The sequence below is a fragment of the Puccinia triticina genome, chromosome 5A, assembly GCF_026914185.1.
Source record: "Puccinia triticina chromosome 5A, complete sequence".
NCBI lineage: Eukaryota > Fungi > Basidiomycota > Pucciniomycetes > Pucciniales > Pucciniaceae > Puccinia > Puccinia triticina.
The window spans coordinates 7,875,843-7,890,786 of NC_070562.1; the positions used below are offsets into that span (position 1 = coordinate 7,875,843).

Here is a 14,944-nt window from a genome sequence, read left to right on the forward strand (position 1 = left end):
GAGAGTGAAACGTGGCTGAGCGATAAGCTTTTCCAAGTCGAAACCTTATTGGAATGATCATCAGTATTTATGGGTTTGAGCCTTGAGAGGGTGCGTGTATGTATGTATGCACATATAGAGGTGATATGGCTTTAGGGGGGGGGGTGATTACGTCATCCGGTTCTCCGGGGCAGCCCTCTGCTTCACAGCAACCCGCCAGCTCATCTCCTTCCAACAACCACCACCACCACCACCACCAACATCAACATCAACGACTACCGAGAAGACCAACAACATCCACAACAAACACACCATCAATCAGAATGCAAGCTAGCGTCGGTCTCGAACTCATCAGCTCAAGCTGGACTCACTCCATCCACAGCCACAAGTCTTCCATCAGCTCCCAGCCAACCCTGGCCGAGGACGACCGCCACAACCGCTCCTCATCATCTCTATCCGATCTCGAAGACGAATCAGAACCCCCAGTCGAATACTCCGACGCCCCCGTACATGCCGAGGGCGTACCCCAATCCAATACCAAACTATTCGCAAAGTCAGTTGCCCCAATTACGCAGATTGCTTTCATACACTTGATACTCACCCCACCAACCCCGCCAACAGGAACTATCGCACCCGTGAATTTTGTGACAGCCTATTCGAACTCCTGCGCTCTCAGCTCAAGCTACCCGGATGGTCAACGCTCTCTGATCAACACAAGCCATCTATCACCATCTCCAAAGTCAGCGGCAGTCTCACCAACGCCGTCTTCTTTGTCTCTTGTCCGCCACCCGACCCAGCCAGTCAGCCTCAATCGAACACCCAACTACCCCACCAAACATCACCACCCACTGTCCTCTTGCGAATCTATGGGCCATCCTCCGGCACGCTGATCTCTCGCAAGGAGGAACTCCATCTGCTGCATACCTTGTCCGCTAAATACGGCATCGGACCCCTGCTACTCGGCACATTTGATAACGGTAGAGTCGAACAGTTCTTCAAATCTCGACCTCTGACCAAGGAAGAGGTGAGAGACCCTCAGATCAGTACTTGGATCGCCCGAAAGATGTCTGAACTTCACTCAGTTGACCTCTCTACCGTCATCGACTCCGATCATGACCCCCGAAATCAATCTCAATCAAGCTGTCGAGCCAACTCACTCAGTAGCGATAGCAAATGGATGCCAGCTGCCATCAATTCCCCCTCCATGAACCACTCAGCTAGCCGTCAGTCTATTTCTTCTTCCTGACTTTCATCCTCTGTTGAAACTGTCAGCCCAGCTGAAACTAGCTCTACTTCCCTCTTGTAGCCCTTACTACACCTCAACTGCGCTCCTTAAACTACAGTAACTCTACTCGTGAAGGTCAAAAGTCACTCAGCATGGCCGTCGGCTCGAAATCAGCCAAAGCCGGTGTCTGGAATAACATCACCCGTTGGCAACACGAAGCCACCAAGGTGTTTGTGGACATCACCAAAGCGCTCGAGAAACTGGGAATTCAACCACTCCTTCCCACGACAGACGAAGAAGAAGATCCCCTCGAACGATTCAGAGCTACGCCTTTCCCCCTCTCATCCCCTCAAGCGCTCGCCGAGTTCGTCAAGATCGTCGATTTGCCCCGTCTCATCCTCGAAATGAAAGCCTACCGTGCCTGGATCTATAACCACGAGAGGATCAACGGCAAAAGCCCCAGGATCTTTAGCCACAATGATACCCAGTCAGCCCCACTTCCCTCTTCTTCTTACATGAGCCTTCTCGAGTCCCAGTTTTTAATCATACCCTTACTCTTTCTCTTTAGGTGTGGGAATCTGTTGTTGCGTCAAGATGACGATCCTTTGCTAAGAGAGCAGCCTCAAGATCAGATCATGGTAATTGATGTGAGTCATAAACTCCTGTCTACCTTCCAGCCCTTGATGCTGATTTTACGTGCTCTTATTTTGAACAGTTTGAATATGCTTCGGCGAATCCCCGAGGTTTTGATATTGGTAAGTTGCCGTGAAAAGATGCTGACATGTCAGCACACTGCTTTTACAACCTATTAATGAGAGTATGTTCTTCTTGTTTAGCCAATCATTTTCATGAGTGGTGTGCAGATTACCACCACCCCACACACTCATACTCCCTGACCAGGCACGGAAATTATCCGACGTATCCTGAGCGAAAGAGGTTCTATCGAGCATACCTAGGGATCGACTGTGAATACAGCAAAACTAACTCGACCGTCAAAGAAGAAGATCCGTCTGAATCGAGCCCCAAGTCGTATATCAAGCGATTCAAAGACTGTGAGATCAGCGAGCTTAACTTGGACGAGCCGAGTGACTTGGCGACGCCCACGAAAGCGAGCTTTGTGTCAAAGGGCGGCCACGGTGGGATAGTCGAGAAGGAGGAGGACGGAGAAGTGACGAGCTTGGAGCAAGACGTCAGCCTCTGGAGCCCCGCCTCGCATGCCATGTGGGCCCTCTGGGGCCTCGTCCAGGCGAGAGACGACCTCAAAGTCCAGCTCGATCGCTGGCTCTCTCTCCCGACCCTGTCCCTTGCTAATCCGTCCACCGACGAGTTCGAGTTCGACTACTTCTCCTACTCCGCTGAGAGGATCATCCTCTTTCGCAGACTCCTGGCCCAGCTCGCCCCCCCTCTCGTCGTCTGATCCCCTTCCTTCCCCTATTTTGTTCTTCGCTTATCGGTGCTAATCCCGACCAGATCTTTCGATTTACTCTTAATCAGTTCCTGTGAAATTGTTACGATCTTCTTTAATCATCTAATTTATTCACTTTTCTATTGTTTTCGGTTGCATTGATGGCTCTCTCCTTATTTTAATGCTTTATCTATTTGATATACGTTAGCATTCCCCGAACAACTTGCTGCCCTTTCTCCTTCCCCCTGGTCTACCCCCCTCCCTATTTATCAAATGCCCAAATGGCTATACTTAATGTGCGCTTATCTTGTACTTTCTTTCCTGCATTGTTTTCATCACGCACATGTTTATTTATCTATCTATTTGGTTCTCCTCTTCGACCCGCCACGTAGTCGCCTTGACCTCCACTTGTTTTGACTTGATTGTCAACTGATGTTGTTGGGGTTTCAGTGGAGCTGGAGGGGACAAAACAGTCTGGAGAATGCTTGTTGTCCTATTTTTACTCTTATTCTCCTTCATCTCTCTTCGTGTCTATGGAGCAGACATGCATGATGTAACTCATTTTGACTTTCCAGTGTTCTCTAATCATATTGACAACCAACTTGATCCCTAGTAGTAACCGTGCTCCTGAGATTCATCTTTTCTTTTGTCTCTCAGCCTGTGCTTGATCACACATATACACATGTCGTGGCTGGTCATTTTCTTCTCTGCTTCAGAAATCTAGACACGTTTGCAACCAGGCTATTACAGTAAAAAAGAACCACTGTGCCAAAATACAAATTGCCTCTCCGCTGAAGGCGCCCAGATTCCCATTTGTCGAGGTGCACATGTTTCCCCAACGACTGTCACGAATTCCGAATCTTAGAGCATCTCCAACGGTCCGGGGGGCAGTTGGCCTGTGTTCCCCGGCCCGCAGACACATTTCACAGCAATCGCGGCTCAGCTCCAATTATGGACTGGCAGTTCAAGCTGCAATCCGACTGACACCTCACTACTCCAGCGCCACCCACCACCCTCTGCGAGCCTGATTCCGGTCATCGGGATGCACACATATCGATGACTGGAACGTTCTGGTCACGTTCTGGTCGTCGGGACGCATGTATCTCGATGACCGGAGCAAACCCGGTCATCAGGTGGAGGAAACACTGCTCTTGATGACCAGAACGGACCCGGTCATCGAGGGGAGTGTTTACTCCTCTCGATGACCGGAACGGACCCAGTCATCGAGGAGAGTGTTTTACTCCTCTTGATGACCGGAACGGACCCAGTCATCGAGGGGAGTAAACACTCCCCTCGATCATCAGAGAGAACCGGTCAATGAGGGGAGTGTTTCCTTGTTTACTCCCCTCAATGATCAGAGAGAACCGGTCACCAAGGGGAGTGTTTACTCCTCTCGATGACCGGAAAAGACCTCGTTATCAAGACGAGGCTCGTTGATTCAATTGATGAAGTTTTTTTTTCTTGCTTGGTGAGCTGCAAGACTGTGTTGTCCATCTTTGCGAGGTATGAAGAGGAGCGGATGCAGGTGTGTGTGGTCAATTGCGGCCGGGAGGCGACCCGCAGAAGTCAGCAGGTGATCGCGGGTTGGACTGCCCCCGGCGATGTTCCCAGGGTCGTTCCGCGGGTCCGTTAGCGCGCAAAACAGGATCCCGGGCGGGCAAAGTTCGCCCCCGAACGCCCAGTCGCGGCTCCGTTAGAGATGCTCTTAGTCGGGATCTTCTTCCGTTTATTATGGGACCCTGGCTCTGAGATTGAGACGTGGTTCAAAGACACGAGCAAGAATCAAACAAAGCTAGATGTAAAGTAAAAACCTCTCACGAAAACGTGGGATGTATAAAATAGATGCACATTTTCTGGACTACATTTCACAAAGATTTGAGAAATGGGATTTGGGACGCTTGAGAAATATTGGAGCAATCCGTCGCATGTAAAAAGCTCATGAGAAAAAGGTTACTGTGATACCTGTATATAAAGATTAGTAGCAAAAGTCCAAGGTGATGCCGGAGTTCGGGTTGCCCGACTCTTGGATTTGGTAGAGTTGATCGTTTCCGTCCGTGTGGAAAGCGTCGGGACAATCGGCGTAATTGCAAGCTTTAGACAAACCGTTGGTGAGGGTGATGCGCAATGATTTGTTGTCTGTTACACATGGATTCAGAAAGCAGTTAGAAAACGAAAACTCTTGCGGATCAAGTCCAGTTTTGGATGTGCGCACATTGATGGGGAGGGATTAAAGTGATGTCGGCAGATGTGACGCCGGAGACGAGCGAAAACTCGGCGGCAGTGCACGGCACTCCGTTCTCGTCACAGTTGTTTCCAACAGCAGCAATCACTCTAAAGGTTCCCAATCGATCAAACTGGCCGTCAGCTTCATTGTAGGTGTGGGTATAAGCTAGATGTCAGACATGCTTGCCCGTTAGTGTCCCCGTCGTACGTCCAGGTACCACCACTACCAGAAGTGACCACTCCGCGCCCAGGAACTTGCATGATGAATCTTTCACCACAGTTGTTGTTAACTTGGATCGTATGTCCCGATGCCGCGCCGAGCACGCCGCAAGCAATGATCATCAAGCTTACAACCAACATGATGCAACCGATGCTTTTGTCTTATAAAGAACTTTTGTAAATAATGCCGAGTTGATAGTAGGATTGGAGTGTTTCACAGGAGGAACGAGTGAGGATGAGAACGAATAAAATTCCGCCCTAACAAAGACGGCATTTATAACCCTTCTTCTGGTTGTCTCGTGTCCCCCTCCCCTGGAGTCATGATCACAGCATTTCCCTGAACTGGCTTCTGAGTTTGGAGCCTCCAGGCTCTGGGGTCCGATCAGTGTCATCCAAGAAAGTCGTGAATCCCCTAGCATATACTTGCCTGAGGGAACCTTACCCAGCCACCATTTCTTCATATCGAAGAACCCAGGCATGCAAACCGTTGGTCTTGGAATAAGTGACCATTGATGTCTTGAATGAATTCACAGCGGAGCTCTACAAGCACGGCCATACCAAGCACTCCCCCAAGGTAATTCCGCCCCGACTGAACTGAACGATGGTCGCTGGGGCTCCTATATTTTATACATCTTTTGAGCCGGAAAACTTTGAAAAGCCTTAAATGAAATTCAATTTCTCACCTTCCCGCAGCCAGGAAGTCCTCGAATCCTTCGCTCAAAAGGAGTCTCACTCAAGTCAGCTGCACACTGCAAACAGCATCGCCACTTGATCAGTTGGGATATGCTTCCGCGTGCTATGCAGACGCAGTCGCCAAGGCACGGTTGTCTTTTTTTGAGGGATTCGAAGTAAATGGCGAATGTAGTTATATCTAATCCCGGACGAGTGGCCGTGAGGCTGGATAACCGGTGTCTCTGAGGCCTCCTAATAAGGAGCCTCCGATCGGAGTGGTGAAATCTAGGGATAAGACCGAAGTTAAACGCACCAGCATAATGTTTACATAGCCTCCAGTCATCGCTTCGTGCATGGATCAGTTAAGCTCTTTCAATCTCGCCCGGATTCCCTCGTCCTGCCGGACATTCTTCTTGCCAATTCCAACTTCCCTTGGGCCCGGGGCTGCGGGGATCCTAGGATTAGTCGATTGCATTGCCGGAGAAGAGAGAGTAGACAGCGAGCAAGCATGTTGAAGCCGGCAGTTTATGCTGTGTCTATACTGCTGTTGGAGCTTGAGCCTGAATCACAGTCAACTGACTGGCCATCAAAACGGGCTTAAATAGCAGTCACTTCTTGTCTTGTGGGGCAGCAGTACCACCCATCTACACTTGGCTAGTCATACAAACTAAGAAAAAGTGATTCCGATTTCCAATTGATCATCATCATTTTGAGCCCGTCCCATTGTGCTGAGGCGATGAAAAAAGCACATTTCACTGACAGATCCTGTTTGCCAATTTGCTAGATCTTTCGTCTTTTAAAATGTTCAAGTCGACTTTGGTTCTGCTCATCGGCTCTTCCATGAGCGGTCTGGCGATAGGCTACACCCTCCGATTCAAAAATAATTGCCCCTTCACTGTCTGGCCGGCGGTTGGCAAAGCTCCGAATGGGCAACCTGACCCATCCGTGGCTTACGGCGCCAGACTCGATCCAGGTGGCTCGAGTCAATTTGGAGTTAATGACGGAGAGATAGGAAGTGAGTAACCCATGCTTGAAACGTTTGCTGAGTTTTCGAACATCCCGTTATCGGCTCTTGATCTTTCTAAAACCGTGTTCACATGATAATTCTGTAGTTCGTTCTTGGGGTCGTACTGGTTGTGACGGCGGTGGCGGCAATTGCGCAACCGGGGGTGAGTGGCTGTAAATAAGCGCAGCGTTGATGAAATGACTGATTCAATAACTGATGATGTGTCGCTTAACATCAACATAGCGTGCAACGGTGGACTTGTATGCACCGACGGAGGGATAACTTCAGGAGTTTTGCTCGGTGAATACGGCTACCAACAGTTTGGTAACGTCATCTCTTGGGACCTCTCCCGAGTTGATGGCTCGATCAATAGTCAGTTTATACGTTCATGTTTTTCGGGCTAGCCTATTTTGCTTGCCAGTTTTCTGACAACCCGTTCATGAACGGCTCAGTTGATACATCCATCAACAACGGCGGTAACGTCAAAACGTGCAGACAAAGCAATTGTCCATCCGATCAAGCTTTTGCCCAGCCCAACGACTTCCAAGCAGTCACCACCAGCCCCGTTGGGTCTACTTTCGATATCACTTTCTGTCCATGATTCACATAAAAAATCCCGACGAGACTAGATGTAGATTTAGCATTAAACCTGATTTCTTCTTCCCATTGGTTTATGATTCAAGATCTTCGTACCATCCATCCTGCTAGTGCAACACCAAAGCACAGTTCAAAATATTGGTCGTGAAACATTGCTTTACTTTTGTATTATTTTCTATTGGTTGAAGATCGAGGGTAGATATGTCATTGTTTTTGAAGTCCACACATACTTGTCTAGGTTTAACTCTGTTACTTGTATTATGAGCAGATGGCCAGCAACAAAATGAAACATCTAAGAGAACACAATTGTATGTATTTTCTTCTTTTGCCTGTTGTTCAATGTGATCCCATTCATTTTGAAGATATGGCTTGGGAAATTAAACATGGTGCTTTAAAGCCTAAAGAGCCACAAAAACCAGGTGGAATGCATGACCGCAAAGTGCCATACGTGTGTAATCAAAGCCGGGTTAAAAAAATCGAGATCGGAATTTCACTTTCGGAATACATAAATGTTAGTGCTTTCAGTTCCGAGAATCGCCAGAAATACCAGGCGAAAACAATAAGCCCTGGATGGTACGAGTGGTAAAATCCAAACCAGCTAGTTAGGGAACAAACGGAACAATGTAAAAAGTTTGGCAATCGTGATATTTATTGATGCGACCATCACTAAGTGGAACGGTGTACTTGTTGCTGAGAGAAATCACCAGTTGTCTGTACTTGAGTATAACGACACAACACGGGTTACAGATAATTTTGTTCGTCCGCGCCAAAAACTATAAGCCAGTCACTGTACATACTAATCAGCTTCATAGCGCACACCCATACTCTCCTTAACCTCCATTCCCATTCTCTTCATTCGAGATGCTTCGACTCTCTCCCTGCAAGTATAAAATTTAGATCGGTTCAGCTGATGAATTCCAAGACTTTATCGAAAATCAAACTGAGCCTGACCTTTCAATTCGCCTGAGCTGCTCAAGCTGTGCTCTACCAATATACACTTCTCCGTCAGTCTTGGCCACACGCTTGTGCTGTGCAGCCAGAGCGGCTTCGTCGGCGCGAGGATCATAGGTGTCACTCTGGGTAGTCATGTTGCCAGAACGAATCGCATTCCTATTCAACCAAGACACACATCAGCTAAAAGGTGGGCGATCATGAAACGCGGTGGATGAAATAAATAAGTAGGACTTACATCCTCGCTTCATATTTTTCTAGTGCATAAAACTTTTCATGCGGTAATGTAGCTGTATTAAAGTCCTCCATATATACCCTGTAGATCAAGTCACAATAGCCTTAGCGAATGGGAATACAACCATTACTGGCTCGGATAAAAATTGAAGAGCACTGACTTAAAAAGCTCTTTCATTTTGATCTGAGAAACCGTTTCGGGATTCAGCATCTTTTCTTCTACCATCCAGGCTCTACAAGTAACGCCATCATTAAATTAGGTTAGTCAGTAAAACGGACGGCCGTCCATCTGTGTCCGTGTTTGCTCCAAAGAAGAACGGGGTGGGTAATAAACTAACCTGAACTCTTGATCCTTGGTAAACATATCAGCTTCAGTGATGATTCCGTACTTACCATATTCACTGATGGCGGATTTGTGTTTTGAGGATTGTTCCTTCTTTTGCCTTTTCTGCTTAAATAAACGAAGATGAAAATGGGAAACCAAATATGTCAATGAATGTATCCACCTAATTTTATTCGCTTGTCCAGTTGTGTATCAGTTGGTTACAGACTAGAGGGACACACCTTCTCTTTTTCTTTTTTTTCTCGTTTTCTTCGCTTTCGTTCTTTCTTTTCGGCCCGGGCCTGTTTCTTACGAGCATGTTCATCCGAGCTATCGTCACCTGGACTTCGGTGCCGGCTCTTATGAGGTCGTTTGCTTTTAGACTTGCTGGAATGTTTATGCGACTCATGACGGTCATCGCTCGATGTCGATGACTCCCTTTTGCTTTTTGCTTTTTTTGAATGTTTGCGTTCTTTGGAGCGTTCTTTTTCTGAAGAAACAGACGACGAAGATGAGGATGAGGATGAGCTTATGGAATGACGCCGGCCTCGAGTTGAGGATCGGGAGGGCGAGTCGTGCCTTCCAGCGTATCGATCACGTTCTCGTTTATCACTGCAGACAGTTTCTCGATCTCGGGAGCCTCTTCTGCGATCCCTGTCCTCATGCCTTTGGCTCGGTCTTCGATCGCGGCTACGGCTCCTTCGGACGCCTTCGCGGTGTCTGTCACGTTCGCCGCGATTTGGGCTTCGTCTATCTCCCGGTCCGCTGCTCCTTCCGTGACCAGGACTTCGGCTCCGTCCACGATAAGTGTGCGAGCGTGACGGCCCTGAGTCTTCGCTTGGCATTCCAATTGGATTCTATATTCGTACGTCTCCGCCTAGATTTATCAGTGATGTATGGTATCTATGATTAGTAAACGTCAATTTCGAGTCTTCGAGTGGTTTCCTGTGATGTCTTTGGCCGCAAGAAGATCGGCTGAATACATATGGTCACCCCGAGGACCCCGGGGGGTGCCGCGCAGCCCGGGCGCAGGGGGCCGCGCTCCGCGCGAGGCGCTGCCGGCGTCTGCTCAGAAGAGGGACTCACTTGAGTTCGCCTCTTCACTCCGAACCCACAAATACATACTCAACTCTGCAAGCGTTCAGCTCTGAAATCCGCCGGTGTACCATTCCACTCAGCTCACCTACACGATTCGCGTCTGAATGGGGAAGTATTATTGTGACTATTGTGGTAAGCTCACTATCATCCAACTCTGGTTTCCAAGAACTTACTTGAACTGGTTACCTTCTTGTCTAGATGTCTTCCTCGTCAGTGAAAGGTTAGTTTCCCGATTCCCTGAATGTCGGATTGCATAAAAGAATAGGAACGAACTGAATTCGCCAAATTGTCCAGTCCTTCCGTCCGCAAGGCTCACAACAGTGGCCGAAATCATCTGACAAATGTCCGGGACTATTATTCTTGTGAGTTGACTCTGCACTAATATTTCGTTCACGACATTCCTCTGACGAACATCGTACCAACCTGAAGCTCTGGGTCACGACAAGGCTCAAAGTTACATCGATGAAATTACACGGATGTTCGAAACGGGCGGTGGTAATTCAACTTCAAATCGTGGACCAGGTGGGAACCCTCTTGGGCCCCACCCAGTTCCTCCAAATCCTGTGATGGGTGGCCAGAGTGAGCATACTTCTTCATTTCTTAATTTTCTTCACTCCCTATTTAACTTGTCCCTCACCTTATACTCGCCTGATTTGATTGCCATGTAGTGCGACCCCCCATGCATTTCCCAGGCCCACCGATGATGAATAACACGTTGCCTGGGATGCCCCCTCCTCATGTAAATGGCTATTCCTCTGGCCCCCTTCCCCCTCAGCATCAACAAGCTTCTGGGGGTCAGCCGCCCCGCCATTGATAGCTGGAATGAATCCTGCAACATGTCATCCCCCATCCCATGTAATCCATCTACTACACACTTTGAATCTTCTCCACACCAACTGTTTTGATGCGGAGAAGGCTCTCTCCTCCAGAAAACTAATCTCCACCGGCAGTGGCACCTTGCGGAATCCAACTCAGCCATCACTCAATCCTTCTTCTGCCTGATCACATCACGCAGGATCGAGCTCAAAGGAACTACCAATGAACAACAACATAATGAAATGAGAAATACTGGTTTGTTAATCTACAAACAGCTTTTACATTCCGACAAGCGCACGCCAGGTTTATGATTGTGAAAATCAGCCCTTGGTTTTGTTGTAAACCTTGATCTTCTTGTTCAAATGCCAACCAATCTTGACCACATCCCATATTGATATTGGACGCTTGGGTTTATTCCACTCCCGGGGAAGTTTTTCGTGCAGGTATCTATTTAATTGTAACGCATTGCCATTGGCTTCAGGCTTACATTTACCTGAAAAAAATGAGACAACAAGTCACTTACATATTTTCAAGTGAGGTCGAATGTACAGAGTCCTGCCTGTTCCCGAATATAGAGAATATAAGTCCAACTTCCCCAAGAGCTGTCTGCGGATGAACAGAAAATCGGAATATAACCTAGTCGTTAGCCAAAGCTCTTGTAGTTCAATCAACACCAGAAACCAATGCCATACTGAGTAACATTGAAAATCCTAGGAATAAAAGCCTACCATGCGAGCTTTCAGTGATAGAGGTCTACGAGCGAAAGTGGCTAATTCCGCTCTTCGAAGAGCAAAATCGCTTAACGAGACTGGATGTGGGATTGCCCTCGTGTCGAGAAATTCATCGATCAACTTTTCATCTGGATTCAGCGAGTCTCCCGCTCTGATCCATCAAGAAAAAACGACAGTGACAGGCAATTATCGGAGCATGAGGAACATGTTTGATCTTGAAGATACCAGCATTGCTAAATCATTGACCACACAGACACACAAACACTTACCCATGATCATGGCGAGTGATGCTTCCATCATGCTCTATGCGGTCATGAGTGCCTAACTCTGAGATCGAAACTGATAATCCCTTCCCGCAGAGAATAATCGCTAGGATGCTCAGAAAGGCGGCATGAATCCAGGAAAGATTAAAGCATTTGACAAGGGCTTTTATAAGTTCTCCAAGTTTTATCCTATCGTGCTTACTAGCAGGAGTACTTGAAAATTGAAAGCGTCAAAACTCGAGTGAGATTGTTTTGCTCTGGCTTGACCAAAAATAAACAAAAAAGCCCACAGGTATCCATGATTTACGAGTATAGAAATTCCTGGACAAGGGCAACCAAGTCTTTTACGATTATAAGAGTGCCCGCTCTTCTCCAAATCATTTAACTGAATATCAGTGGGTTGATCGGTATGGAACACCATGGTTAGAGATATGGTTAGAGATAAGTGTTGAGAATCAATATTTTGTAAGACTTGGGAGGGAAGTTCCTATTCAAGTTGCGAGAAGCGTTTCTCGGTTGAAGCTTCAAATTAGGATAGAGACTTGAATTTGTGGCTACGTCTCATTTGTACCAGTCAGTTGTAGTTATATGTCAATTTGCACAACCGGCTGTGCATAAGGCGATACTGAGGCATAGACTCTTCGGCTCGTCAGCGCACTTTTTTCTGGTCTAAATTCACTCGCTGCTGTGATTCGTCTGTGGACGAGCAGAAAGCTTGGCGGAGGTAGCTGGGCAGGGTGGTGCAGAAACACAGAAACGCAATGCTGTTGCCATCAGAAAGTAGCCGGACCACTCACCCTCTCCTTGGCCGTCTACGTTCTACATACATACGCAGTTTCCATGAGTCTGAGATGAGGTGAAATGCATTTGTAGAAGTTTTAATGTTGCGCATGATGTAGAGACTAGAGTAAGTATTCTTTCAACTCGACTCATCATAATTGGTTTGTCGAAGCAATGCTGGGGGCGAACTAAGAGAGGAGCGGAGTCTAGCATGCTGTGCGGGAATGTCGTGGGGTCGTTCAGCATTGCCGTCTCATTTACTGACGCAAATCCCGCAACCAACATGGACTTTGAGAGCTTGCACATTAATAAGCCTATGAAATATCCAGAATTATCCGATACTCAATACTTTCCCGCGTGGATTCTTCGTAAGAAGCCAAATTGACCAGCGTGAAGGCCGTTCTTGTGGCATGGCAAACTGTATTTCTCTTCCTGAGCTAAGAACCGACAAAAATTATCTCCAAATCCATGTCCCACTACACACAACATGGTGCTACCCTCGGTGCTGAAAACGGCTTCGAAGCGGGAAATACAAACTCTGTGTACCTGGCGCGAATGATTGGAAGAACCTCTCGCAAGTGGATCGGAGCTCTTGACACATTTGCGAGTATCTATAATCTATGCAATGTTTCGTTTTGGCGCCAAGTCGTTTTGTAAAGATATAAGCTTGTTTGGTTGCTTATCATGGTGCATATGGTAGGATACGTATCATTAGTCTGTTCTATATAAGCCCATCAGACTTCGAGAAGTTGCTTTGTACAAATCAAGTTGGTCATGCCTTTTGTCAAAACTACTCTTCTGTCAAGAGTCCGACCCTATTTTTCCAAGCTGCATGGGGTCAAAGGAACTGCCTGGACTCTGAGCTCACGAAAAAAGCAGGGGAAACGGCCCAAAGTGGAGGTTCTAGCCGAACCCCTGCGCATCTCTTCCTTGGTCGCATCTCTTCCTTGGTTTGAACCTCTCTGAATTTTTTTTGGTGTTGATTTCGAATGTCAAACATTTACCATGTACATTTCTTGCATTGCATTTGTTCCAGCGTTGTGTCAACCCTGTGGCAGCAAATATCAAAGAAAATACGCCTTTGGCTACCCACTTTTCTTCTAGGACCTCAATTTCCCACTTGGCCAATAGCGCCTAATTGTCCCACATCCTAATCGGAGGCAGTTGGGAGAGGGGAAGAAGTCCTTTTTAGTTTTCCCTCTGTGTTGGTCCAGATGATGAGCGGAAGAATTGAAAAGAATAGCTTGATCCAGATTGCATTCCTGGAAATACACTGAGTTTGGAAGTCCTGTGGCAGTTTGTATGGTTTTTTGAGGTCTGGAAACAAAGAAGCAACAACAGAAAAGAATATGCAACACTCAGAACAATGAAAAAAATCAAAACTATGATAGTTCTTCCGTGGATCAGAAATTCACCATGCCAACCCATCCTCCAACTGCTGAATCACACATGGACTCCGGGTGGAACATGTTACAGGATTTTTCATCCTCTCCTCACATGTGAAAAGAGCACAGACCTCACAACAACACAAAAAAAAAAAAAGAAATAAAACAACTGTGGGAAACAAAGAAGAATTGGTGGAGCAGAGTAACATTGGAGCAGGAAACCTTGAATACTGGAACAACCTTATATTGAAATATACCTATGGCAGACCTTGCGAACCAACATCAAGCTGTAACATGTGTTGGAATTCAACTTCTGGACTCTTATCTCATAAGAGGAAGAACCTAGCTGAGTTGTACAGAGAGTACATACTCACATGGTTTAGAATAAAAATGATTAATAATCATTTATGTTGTAGATTTGAGATGTTCTGATTTAGAACAATTGATTGGCAATGAAAGAAGAGCAAGGTGCTCTTGGCAGAGTGACATCATTATATATGATGATGATTGTTGGCAATCATCAAACTTGAAGTGAGTTCATGATTGAGATGTTGTGCACAGAAGAAGAGAAATAACATTCTCTTATCATCCAAACATCAATTCTTGTTAGCCACTGGAAGACTTCCCGTAGGATCTACGCCCCCTGTACAGACTAAAATTTCACAGATCTAAACCTTACTTGCTGGTGAAAAGTGATTGAGATCAAGTTCTCACCAGCCAGTAAGGTTTAACCTGGCCTGACAGATCTGAATTTTTAGCCCACGGGAAGTCATCCACTCAATACTCACCAAACAAAAATATGCTAGACTCATTGATTGTATAAGCTCACCTGATAATGAGAAATATACAATAATTAGGAGTGTATTATTTTTTTTACTGACAGATAGCTATTGCTCTTTTTGATCAGCTGTTAGTTGGTTCAAGACACAGTAATTTGCTAATTCAAGCTCTAGCAATTCTGACTTTTATTATTATCAAGTAAGGCCCCGTTTGGAGCCAATATAAATATAGGTGATATAATTGTTGGTTAATTCAATG

At 46.6% G+C, this 14,944-nt stretch overlaps 6 protein-coding genes across 6 annotated transcripts; 3 read left to right on the plus strand and 3 right to left on the minus strand.

Moving 5' to 3' along the window:
* Positions 1-302: 302 nt before the first annotated feature.
* PtA15_5A919 (uncharacterized protein) lies at positions 303-2,621 on the plus strand (the record flags this gene model as incomplete). Its single annotated transcript, XM_053169731.1, has 6 exons — positions 303-532; positions 601-1,202; positions 1,286-1,691; positions 1,773-1,851; positions 1,920-1,959; positions 2,041-2,621. 6 exons carry the CDS (start codon positions 303-305, stop codon positions 2,619-2,621), a joined length of 1,938 nt encoding a protein of 645 aa, XP_053020899.1.
* A 1,963-nt stretch (positions 2,622-4,584) lies between these two features.
* On the minus strand, positions 4,585-5,192 carry PtA15_5A920 (uncharacterized protein; the record flags this gene model as incomplete). The annotated part of the gene is made up of 3 exons (XM_053169733.1): positions 4,585-4,745; positions 4,822-4,940; positions 5,020-5,192. The coding sequence occupies 3 exons, from the start codon at positions 5,190-5,192 to the stop codon at positions 4,585-4,587; spliced, it is 453 nt and encodes a 150-aa protein (XP_053020900.1).
* Positions 5,193-6,524: 1,332 nt separating this feature from the next.
* On the plus strand, positions 6,525-7,330 carry PtA15_5A921 (uncharacterized protein; the record flags this gene model as incomplete). Its single annotated transcript, XM_053169734.1, has 4 exons — positions 6,525-6,738; positions 6,836-6,892; positions 6,973-7,101; positions 7,182-7,330. The coding sequence occupies 4 exons, from the start codon at positions 6,525-6,527 to the stop codon at positions 7,328-7,330; spliced, it is 549 nt and encodes a 182-aa protein (XP_053020901.1).
* Positions 7,331-8,122: 792 nt separating this feature from the next.
* PtA15_5A922 (uncharacterized protein) lies at positions 8,123-9,678 on the minus strand (the record flags this gene model as incomplete). Its single annotated transcript, XM_053169735.1, has 6 exons — positions 8,123-8,204; positions 8,278-8,436; positions 8,516-8,593; positions 8,673-8,744; positions 8,850-8,962; positions 9,076-9,678. 6 exons carry the CDS (start codon positions 9,676-9,678, stop codon positions 8,123-8,125), a joined length of 1,107 nt encoding a protein of 368 aa, XP_053020902.1.
* Positions 9,679-10,035: 357 nt separating this feature from the next.
* PtA15_5A923 (uncharacterized protein) lies at positions 10,036-10,745 on the plus strand (the record flags this gene model as incomplete). Its single annotated transcript, XM_053169736.1, has 5 exons — positions 10,036-10,063; positions 10,130-10,151; positions 10,226-10,293; positions 10,361-10,510; positions 10,600-10,745. The coding sequence occupies 5 exons, from the start codon at positions 10,036-10,038 to the stop codon at positions 10,743-10,745; spliced, it is 414 nt and encodes a 137-aa protein (XP_053020903.1).
* A 322-nt stretch (positions 10,746-11,067) lies between these two features.
* PtA15_5A924 (uncharacterized protein) lies at positions 11,068-12,162 on the minus strand (the record flags this gene model as incomplete). Its single annotated transcript, XM_053169737.1, has 5 exons — positions 11,068-11,194; positions 11,271-11,353; positions 11,476-11,629; positions 11,748-11,954; positions 12,032-12,162. 5 exons carry the CDS (start codon positions 12,160-12,162, stop codon positions 11,068-11,070), a joined length of 702 nt encoding a protein of 233 aa, XP_053020904.1.
* Positions 12,163-14,944: the final 2,782 nt, after the last annotated feature.